Here is an 11,761-nt window from a genome sequence, read left to right on the forward strand (position 1 = left end):
ATAGGGGGAGCTAAATATTTGGAGGCCCCCGCCCTTCTCATTACAATTAATTAAACTTGAATTTATCTTAAATAATTTTTTTGTACCAAAACCAATTAATGGGAAGAATATCGTTCAAAAAGTACGACTTTTTGTGCAACATAACAATTTCAACATCATTAAAACATAAAATAATAAACCTCATAATCCCAATTTATATTTATATATGTATATTTATATATATGTGTATATATTATTGATAATGTGAAGTTGCATACTCCTATGCAGTAGGTGGCAGTATTCACCTTTCACGTTAAGGCGGCAAGCATAAAGAAAAGTCAAAGAAGAAGAAGAAGAAGAAGAAGAAGGACCTGCCTGGTCCAGACTGGTGTGTCCAGGTCTGAGAGCCACTTAAATAGGTGGACTTGGGCAGGTGGCACCACTCAGTGCTAATGAGTGCTAACATGCTGCTCCTGGCTGCACTCCTCCTCCTCTCCTCCCTGCATCTCGGTAAAACTAGCACTTTGTCACCTTTACCCTTTTTTTTCTGAGCGGTGTGGCTTTATTGTTGCAGGCGGTTCCGGTCCAATCCATGAGGCCCACCCAGGTAAAGTCCCGGTCCCCTTAATGTCACCTTGTGTCCTAACTAACCATGGTGTGGTCCTGCAGAGCTCCTCGGACTTCTCCACAACGCGGAGACCCTGGAAGGTAGGAAGAGTCTTCTTCTTCTTCTCTTTCTTCGAACAATCACGCTGTGATGTCCACAGAACTGATGACGAAGGACTATGGTCTGCAGGAGGGCGACATTATCATCAAAGTCAGTCTTCTTTCTCTTCACCTCTTACCAAACCGACCATGATCCACACTAAAGACCATCAAGCCAGGTCAGGTCACATGGTTTCCTCCTCCCCCCTTCACAGAAAGACCGGAACGCCGCGGACCGCAAGTGGTCCAGCCTCCAAATCCCCTACGAGATCAACCCAAACTTGGGTAAGTGAGTTTGAGTCCGGCACCAACGTGGCGCCCCGAGTCAAGCTGTGCTGTGGTTGTCTGGCAGAGGCTCGCACGGACGAAATCCTGGCGGCGTTCAAGATGGTCTCCAAGAACACCTGCCTGACCTTCCGCAAGCGCACCACCGAGAAGGACTACATCGCCTTCGTGTCCTCCAGAGGGTCTGACAATCTCTTAACTTATCGACCCCCTGGAGCAGGGGTCACCAACACGATGCCCGCGGGCACCAGGTCGCCCGTAAGGACCAGATGAGTCGCCCGCTGGCTTGTTCTAAAAAATAGCTCAAATAGCAGCACTTACCAGTGAGCTGCCTCAAATTTTTACATTTTATTTATTTACTAGCAAGCTGGTCTCTCTTTGCTGGACATTTTTAATTCTAAGAGAGACAAAACTCAAATAGAATTTGAAAATCCAAGAAAATATTTTAAAGACTTGGTCTTCACTTCTTTAAATAAATTCCATCCATCCATTTTCTACCGCTTATTCCCTTTTGGGGTCGCTGGCGCCTATCTCAGCTACAATCGGGCGGAAGGCGGGGTACACCCTGGACAAGTCGCAGGGCCAACACAGACAGACATTCACATTCATTTATTGTTTTTGCTTCTTATAACTTTAAGAGACAATTATAGGGAAAAAATACAACCTTTTAAAAATGATTTTAGGATTTTTAAACACATATACCTTTTTACCTTGTTAAATTCCTTCCTCTTCTTTCCTGACAATTTAAATCAATGTTTAAGTCATTTTTATTTTTTTTTGTAAAAGATAATAAATACATTTTTAATTTAATTCTTCATTTTAGCTTCTGTTTTTTTGACGAATATTTGTGAGATATTTCTTCAAATTTATTATGATTAAAAAACAAATATTCTGGCAAATCTAGAAAATTTTAAATCTTATTTCAAAGTCTTTTGAATTTATTTTAAAATTTTTGATCTGGAAAATCTAGAAGAAATAATGATTTGTCTTTGTTTAGAAATATAGCTTGGTCCAATTTGTTATATATTCTAACAAAGTGCAGATTGGATTTTAACATTTTTTAAACATGTCATCAAAATTAATCTTAATCAGGAAAAATTACTAATGATCCATAAAATTTAAAAAAATTATATTTTTTTCAAAAATATTCAAATTAGCTAGTTTTGTCCATTTTTTTTCGGTCGAATTTTAAAGAGTCGAAATTGAAGATAACTATGTTTCAAAATTAAATTTTCATTTTTTTCGTGTTTTCTCCTCTTTTAAACCGTTCAATTGTTTATTTTCATCAATTTTTCTCTATAAAAAAACCTTCCATAAAAGGGAAAAAAATTTACGATGGAATGACAGACGGAAATGCCCATTTTTTTAATATACAGGTATATAGATTTATTTATTAAATGTAAATTGAGCAAATTGGTTATTTCTGGCAATTTATTTAAGTGTGTATCAAACTGGTGGCCCTTTGCATTAATCAGTACCCAAGAAGTAGCTCTTGCTTTCAAAAAGGTTGGTGACCCCTGCCCTGGAGTGTCGTCACATGTGATAAACTGAGTGTGCTGAGGATAGACCCCTGGGGGACTAATTAACCAGACGCTTGTTTTTGTCGCATTTTTGTATGAAACCTTTTTTTTAATTTTAGTTTCTTGTAGTTCCGCTTTGTTTCTGAGGAGGCTCTTGACTGGTTGCTTGAACTTTATTTGGAACTTTATTGGTTTTTACCAGGCCGAAAAGGAGTAGGACGACTCGAAAAATTTCTACTTTGTAGAAAATGCCACCAGATATTTTCACTTCCTGTTCTCTATTGTTACAAGTCATTCTAAACGCAACATAGTCAAGGCAGTCGTGATTCACTTAAAGCACCGGTGTCAACTCGAGGCCCGGGGGCCGGTTCTGGCCCGCTACATCATTCTACGTGGAATCCTAAAAAATGCACTTAATCTTATTTATTTCTTTACTAAATGCATTCAGTCTTACAATTTTGACAGAAAAAAAAAATGCATATTTTAAACTTTGGCAGCTTCAGCTGGTAACTACGGCAGTAACCTACTCAGATGAGGAGGTTGTGAGTTCAAACCCCAAAGACTATAAAAATGGGAGCCATTACCTCCCTGCTTGGCACTGAGCATCAAGGCTTGGAATTTGGGGTTCAATCACCAAATCTGATTCCCGGGCTGCTGCTCACTGCTCCCCTCACCTTCCAGGGGGTGATGAAGGGGAGGGGTCTCACATTTCACCTCACCTGGTGTGTGTTTGACAATATTTGTACTTTATATTTCAACTTTAATGGCGAGCTGACAACGAGGGTGCTAATCACTAGCTGGCGACCATCGCTGGCCGGCAACTGACACACTAATTGCTAGTTTGCAACAAACGCGGCAATCGCTAGCTGACAAATAGCACAGCTAGGGGGCTAATAGTAGCTGACCACTAGAGCAATAAACACTAGCTGACACGCTAATCTCTAACTGTTAACTAGTGCACCGATTGCTAGCTGGCAACTACAGTGCTAATCGATAGCTGACAACTAACGGGCTTTTCGTTAACGATGAGCACACCGATCGCTAGCTGGAAACTACAGTGCTCATCGATAGCTGACAACTAACGTGCTATTCGTTAACGGACAACGAACACACTGATCGCTAGCTGGCAACTACAGTGCTAATCGATAGCTAATAGCTGGAATCCAACGTGCTAATGGCTGGCAAATAACGTGCTATTTGTTAACTGACAACTAGTACACCGACCGCTAGCTGGAAACTACAGTGCTAATCGATAGCTGACAACTGTGCTATTCGTTAACTGACAACGAACACACCGATCGCTAGCTGGCAACTAACGTGCTTTTCGTTAACGATGAGCACACAGATTGCTAGCTGGAAACTACAGTGCTAATTGATAGCTGACAACTAACGTGCTATTCGTTAACTGACAACGAACACACTGATCGCTAGCTGGCAACTAACGTGCTTTTCGTTAACGATGAGCACACCGATCGCTAACTGGCAACTACAGTGCTAATCGATAGCTAATAGCTGGCATCTAACGTGCTAATGGCTGGCAAATAACGTGCTATTTGTTAACTGACAACTAGTACACTGACCGCTAGCTGGCAACTACAGTGCTAATCGATAGCTGACAGCTAACGTGCTAATGGCTGACAACTAACGTGCTATTTGTTAACGATGAGCACACCGATTGCTACCTGGAAACTACAGTGCTAATCGATGGCTGACAACTGTGCTATTCGTTAACGGACAACGAACACACTGATCGCTAGCTGGCAACTAACGTGCTTTTCGTTAACGATGAGCACACCGATCGCTAGCTGACAACTAACGTGCTATTCGTTAACGGACAACGAACACACTGATCGCTAGCTGGCAACTACAGTGCTAATCGATAGCTAATAGCTGACATCCAACGTGCTAATGGCTGGCAAATAACGTGCTATTTGTTAACTGACAACTAGTACACCGACCGCTGGCTGGCAACTACAGTGCTAATCGATAGCTGACAGATAACGTGCTCATGGCTGACAACTAACGCACTATTTGTTAACGATGAGCACACCGATCGCTAGCTGGAAACTACAGTGCTAATTGATAGCTAATAACTGACATCTAACGTGCTAATGGCTGACAAATAACGTGCTATTTGTTAACTGACAACTAGTACACCGACCGCTAGCTGGCAACTACAGTGCTAATCGATAGCTGACAGCTAACGTGCTAATGGCTGACAACTAACGCACTATTTAATGATGAGCACACCAATCGCTAGCTGGAAACTACAGTGCTAATCGATGGCTGACAACTAACGTGCTATTTGTTAACTGACAACGAACACACTGATCGCTAGCTGGAAACTACAGTGCTAATCGATAGCTAATAGCTGACATCTAACGCGCTAATGGCTGACAAATAACGTGCTATTTGTTAACTGACAACTAGTACACCGACCGCTAGCTGGCAACTACAGTGCTAATCGATAGCTGACAGCTAACGTGCTAATGGCTGACAACTAACGCGCTATTTGTTAACGATGAGCACACCGATTGCTAGCTGGAAACTACAGTGCTAATCGATAGCTGACAACTGTGCTATTCGTTAACTGACAACGAACACACCGATCGCTAGCTGGCAACTACAGTGCTAATTGATAGCTAATTGCTGACAACGTGCTATTTGTTAATCGACAACTAGTACACCGACTGCTAGCTGGCAACTACAGTGCTAATTGATAGCTGACAGCTAACGTGCTAATGGCTGACAACTAGCGCGCTATTTGTTAACGATGAGCACACCGATCGCTAGCTGGAAACTACAGTGCTAATTGATAGCTAATAACTGACATCTAACGTGCTAATGGCTGACAAATAACGTGCTATTTGTTAACTGACAACTAGTACACCGACCGCTAGCTGGCAACTACAGTGCTAATCGATAGCTGACAGCTAACGTGCTAATGGCTGACAACTAACGCACTATTTAATGATGAGCACACCAATCGCTAGCTGGAAACTACAGTGCTAATCGATGGCTGACAACTAACGTGCTATTTGTTAACTGACAACGAACACACTGATCGCTAGCTGGAAACTACAGTGCTAATCGATAGCTAATAGCTGACATCTAACGCGCTAATGGCTGACAAATAACGTGCTATTTGTTAACTGACAACTAGTACACCGACCGCTAGCTGGCAACTACAGTGCTAATCGATAGCTGACAGCTAACGTGCTAATGGCTGACAACTAACGCGCTATTTGTTAACGATGAGCACACCGATTGCTAGCTGGAAACTACAGTGCTAATCGATAGCTGACAACTGTGCTATTCGTTAACTGACAACGAACACACCGATCGCTAGCTGGCAACTACAGTGCTAATTGATAGCTAATTGCTGACAACGTGCTATTTGTTAATCGACAACTAGTACACCGACTGCTAGCTGGCAACTACAGTGCTAATTGATAGCTGACAGCTAACGTGCTAATGGCTGACAACTAGCGCGCTATTTGTTAATGATGAGCACACCAATTGTTAGCTGGAAACTACAGTGCTAATCGATAGCTGACAACTAACGTGCTATTCGTTAACTGACAACGAACACACTGATCGCTAGCTGGAAACTACAGTGCTAATCGATAGCTAATAGCTGACATCTAACGTGCTATTGGCTGACAAATAACGTGCTATTTGTTAACTGACAACTAGTACACCGACCGCTAGCTGGCAACTACAGTGCTAATCGATAGCTGACAACTAACTTGCTATTTGTTAACTGACAACGAACACACCGATCGCTAGCTGGCAACTACAGTGCTAATCGATAGCTAATAGCTGACATCTAACGTGCTAATGGCTGGCAAATAACGTGCTATTTGTTAACTGACAACTAGTACACCGACCGCTAGCTGGCAACTACGGTGCTAATCGATAGCTGACAGCTAACGTGCTAATGGCTGACAACTAGCGCGCTATTTGTTAACGATGAGCACACCAATCGCTAGCTGGAAACTACAGTGCTAATCGATAGCTGACAACTAACGTGCTATTCGTTAATGGACATTGAACACACCGATCGCTAGCTGGCAACTACAGTGCTAATTGATAGCTAATTGCTGACAAATAACATGCTATTTGTTAACTGACAACTAGTACACCGACCGCTAGCTGGCAACTACAGTGCTAATCGATAGCTGACAGCTAACGTGCTAATGGCTGACAACTAGCGCGCTATTTGTTAATGATGAGCACACCGATCGCTAGCTGGAAACTACAGTGCTCATCGATAGCTGACAACTAACGTGCTATTCGTTAACTGACAACGAACACACCGATCGCTAGCTGACAACTACAGTGCTAATTGATAGCTAATAGCTGGCATCTAACGTGCTAATGGCTGGCAAATAACGTGCTATTTGTTAACTGACAACTACTACACCGACTGCCATCTGGCAACTACAGTGCTAATCGATAGCTGACCGCTAACGTGCTAATGGCTGACAACTAGCGCGCTATTTGTTAATGATGAGCACACCAATTGTTAGCTGGAAACTACAGTGCTAATCGATAGCTGACAACTAACGTGCTATTCGTTAACTGACAACGAACACACCGATCGCTAGCTGACAACTACAGTGCTAATCGATAGCTAATAGCTGGCATCTAACGTGCTAATGGCTGGCAAATAACGTGCTATTTGGTAACTGACAACTAGTACCCGACCGCTAGCTGGCAACTACAGTGCTAATCGATAGCTGACAACTAATGTGCTATTTAACTGACAACTAGTACACGATCGCTAGCTGGCAACTAGAGTGCTAATCGATAGCTGACAACTAATACTCTATTTAACTGACAACTAGCACACTGATCGCTAGCTGGCAACTAGAGTGCTAATCGATAGCTGACAACTAACGGGCTATTGGCTGGCAACTAACTTGCTATTTAACTGACAACTAGCACACTGATCGCTAGCTGGCAACTACAGTGCTAATGGATAGCTGACAACGAATACTCTAACTGACAACTAGCACACTGATCGCTAGATGGCAACTATAGTGCTAATTGATAGCTGACAACTAACGTGCTATTTAACTGACAACTAGTACACGATCGCTAGCTGGCAACTAGAGTGCTAATCGATAGCTGACAACTAATACTCTATTTAACTGACAACTAGCACACTGATCGCTAGCTGGCAACTAGAGTGCTAATCGATAGCTGACAACTAACGGGCTATTGGCTGGCAACTAACTTGCTATTTAACTGACAACTAGCACACTGATCGCTAGCTGGCAACTACAGTGCTAATGGATAGCTGACAACGAATACTCTAACTGACAACTAGCACACTGATCGCTAGATGGCAACTATAGTGCTAATTGATAGCTGACAAATAACGTGCTATTTGTTAACTGACAACTAGTACACCGACCGCTAGCTGGCAACTACAGTGCTAATCGATAGCTGACAACTAACTTGCTATTTGTTAACTGACAACGAACACACCGATCGCTAGCTGGTAACTACAGTGCTAATCGATAGCTAATAGCTGACATCTAACGTGCTAATGGCTGGCAAATAACGTGCTATTTGTTAACTGACAACTAGTACACCGACCGCTAGCTGGCAACTACGGTGCTAATCGATAGCTGACAGCTAACGTGCTAATGGCTGACAACTAGCGCGCTATTTGTTAACGATGAGCACACCAATCGCTAGCTGGAAACTACAGTGCTAATCGATAGCTGACAACTAACGTGCTATTCGTTAATGGACATTGAACACACCGATCGCTAGCTGGCAACTACAGTGCTAATTGATAGCTAATTGCTGACAAATAACATGCTATTTGTTAACTGACAACTACTACACCGACCGCTAGCTGGCAACTACAGTGCTAATCGATAGCTGACAGCTAACGTGCTAATGGCTGACAACTAGCGCGCTATTTGTTAATGATGAGCACACCGATCGCTAGCTGGAAACTACAGTGCTCATCGATAGCTGACAACTAACGTGCTATTCGTTAACTGACAACGAACACACCGATCGCTAGCTGACAACTACAGTGCTAATTGATAGCTAATAGCTGGCATCTAACGTGCTAATGGCTGGCAAATAACGTGCTATTTGTTAACTGACAACTAGTACACCGACTGCCATCTGGCAACTACAGTGCTAATCGATAGCTGACCGCTAACGTGCTAATGGCTGACAACTAGCGCGCTATTTGTTAATGATGAGCACACCAATTGTTAGCTGGAAACTACAGTGCTAATCGATAGCTGACAACTAACGTGCTATTCGTTAACTGACAACGAACACACCGATCGCTAGCTGACAACTACAGTGCTAATCGATAGCTAATAGCTGGCATCTAACGTGCTAATGGCTGGCAAATAACGTGCTATTTGGTAACTGACAACTAGTACCCGACCGCTAGCTGGCAACTACAGTGCTAATCGATAGCTGACAACTAATGTGCTATTTAACTGACAACTAGTACACGATCGCTAGCTGGCAACTAGAGTGCTAATCGATAGCTGACAACTAATACTCTATTTAACTGACAACTAGCACACTGATCGCTAGCTGGCAACTAGAGTGCTAATCGATAGCTGACAACTAACGGGCTATTGGCTGGCAACTAACTTGCTATTTAACTGACAACTAGCACACTGATCGCTAGCTGGCAACTACAGTGCTAATGGATAGCTGACAACGAATACTCTAACTGACAACTAGCACACTGATCGCTAGATGGCAACTATAGTGCTAATTGATAGCTGACAACTAACGTGCTATTTAACTGACAACTAGTACACGATCGCTAGCTGGCAACTAGAGTGCTAATCGATAGCTGACAACTAATACTCTATTTAACTGACAACTAGCACACTGATCGCTAGCTGGCAACTAGAGTGCTAATCGATAGCTGACAACTAACGGGCTATTGGCTGGCAACTAACTTGCTATTTAACTGACAACTAGCACACTGATCGCTAGCTGGCAACTACAGTGCTAATGGATAGCTGACAACGAATACTCTAACTGACAACTAGCACACTGATCGCTAGATGGCAACTATAGTGCTAATTGATAGCTGACAAATAACGTGCTATTTGTTAACTGACAACTAGTACACCGACCGCTAGCTGGCAACTACAGTGCTAATCGATAGCTGACAACTAACTTGCTATTTGTTAACTGACAACGAACACACCGATCGCTAGCTGGCAACTACAGTGCTAATCGATAGCTAATAGCTGACATCTAACGTGCTAATGGCTGGCAAATAACGTGCTATTTGTTAACTGACAACTAGTACACCGACCGCTAGCTGGCAACTACGGTGCTAATCGATAGCTGACAGCTAACGTGCTAATGGCTGACAACTAGCGCGCTATTTGTTAACGATGAGCACACCAATCGCTAGCTGGAAACTACAGTGCTAATCGATAGCTGACAACTAACGTGCTATTCGTTAATGGACATTGAACACACCGATCGCTAGCTGGCAACTACAGTGCTAATTGATAGCTAATTGCTGACAAATAACATGCTATTTGTTAACTGACAACTACTACACCGACCGCTAGCTGGCAACTACAGTGCTAATCGATAGCTGACAGCTAACGTGCTAATGGCTGACAACTAGCGCGCTATTTGTTAATGATGAGCACACCGATCGCTAGCTGGAAACTACAGTGCTCATCGATAGCTGACAACTAACGTGCTATTCGTTAACTGACAACGAACACACCGATCGCTAGCTGACAACTACAGTGCTAATTGATAGCTAATAGCTGGCATCTAACGTGCTAATGGCTGGCAAATAACGTGCTATTTGTTAACTGACAACTAGTACACCGACTGCCATCTGGCAACTACAGTGCTAATCGATAGCTGACCGCTAACGTGCTAATGGCTGACAACTAGCGCGCTATTTGTTAATGATGAGCACACCAATTGTTAGCTGGAAACTACAGTGCTAATCGATAGCTGACAACTAACGTGCTATTCGTTAACTGACAACGAACACACCGATCGCTAGCTGACAACTACAGTGCTAATCGATAGCTAATAGCTGGCATCTAACGTGCTAATGGCTGGCAAATAACGTGCTATTTGGTAACTGACAACTAGTACCCGACCGCTAGCTGGCAACTACAGTGCTAATCGATAGCTGACAACTAATGTGCTATTTAACTGACAACTAGTACACGATCGCTAGCTGGCAACTAGAGTGCTAATCGATAGCTGACAACTAACGTGCTATTGGCTGACAACTAACGTGCTATTTAACTGACAACTAGCACACTGATCACTAGCTGGCAACTATAGTGCTAATCGATAGCTGACAACTAACGGGCTATTGGCTGACAACTAACTTGCTATTTAACTGACAACTAGCACACTGATCGCTAGCTGGCAACTAGAGTGCTAATTGATAGCTGACAACTAACGTGCTATTGGTTAACTGACAACTAGCACACTGATCGCTAGCTGGCAAGTATAGTGCTAATCGATAGCTGACAACTAACGTGCTATTCGTTAACTGACAACTAGCACACTGATCGCTAGCTGGCAACTAGAGTGCTAATTGATAGCTGACAACTAACGTGCTATTCGTTAACTGACAACTAGCACACTGATCGCTAGCTGGCAAGTATAGTGCTAATCGATAGCTGACAACTAACGTGCTATTTAACTGACAACTAGCACACTGATCGCTAGCTGGCAACTATAGTGCTAATCGATAGCAGACAACTAACGTGCTATTTAACTGACAACTAGCACACTGATCGCTAGCTGGCAACTAGAGTGCTAATCGATAGCAGACAACTAACGTGCTATTGGCTGACAACTAACGTGCTATTTAACTGACAACTAGCACACTGATCGCTAGCTGGCAACTATAGTGCTAATCGATAGCTGACAACTAACGGGCTATTGGCTGACAACTAACTTGCTATTTAACTGACAACTAGCACACTGATCGCTAGCTGGCAACTAGAGTGCTAATTGATAGCTGACAACTAACGTGCTATTCGTTAACTGACAACTAGCACACTGATCGCTAGCTGGCAACTAGAGTGCTAATCGATAGCTGACAACTAACGTGCTATTTAACTGACAACTAGCACACTGATCGCTAGCTGGCAACTAGAATGCTAATCGCTAGCTGGCTAACATGCTCATGACTGAATTTTTTATTTTTTTTTACTAAATGCAGTCAACATTTCATATTTGAGAGGGAAAAAAAGCATATTTAGAAGTGT

At 42.8% G+C, this 11,761-nt stretch overlaps 1 protein-coding gene across 1 annotated transcript in view; it reads left to right on the top strand.

Annotated features, from left to right (window-relative positions):
• The first annotated feature begins 324 nt into the window (after positions 1-324).
• LOC133536022 (zinc metalloproteinase nas-4) overlaps positions 325-11,761 on the top strand; it is a 22,282-nt gene continuing 10,845 nt past the window's right edge. Inside the window, exons 1-6 of the mRNA XM_061876198.1 lie at positions 325-489; positions 554-586; positions 649-687; positions 747-796; positions 900-969; positions 1,037-1,151. Coding sequence (XP_061732182.1) covers positions 432-489; positions 554-586; positions 649-687; positions 747-796; positions 900-969; positions 1,037-1,151 — 365 coding nt within the window. The 5' untranslated portion in view covers positions 325-431. The remainder of the gene's footprint in view (positions 490-553; positions 587-648; positions 688-746; positions 797-899; positions 970-1,036; positions 1,152-11,761) is intronic.

The sequence above is a fragment of the Nerophis ophidion genome, linkage group LG17 (genome assembly GCF_033978795.1).
Source record: "Nerophis ophidion isolate RoL-2023_Sa linkage group LG17, RoL_Noph_v1.0, whole genome shotgun sequence".
Taxonomy (NCBI): Eukaryota; Metazoa; Chordata; class Actinopteri; order Syngnathiformes; family Syngnathidae; genus Nerophis; species Nerophis ophidion.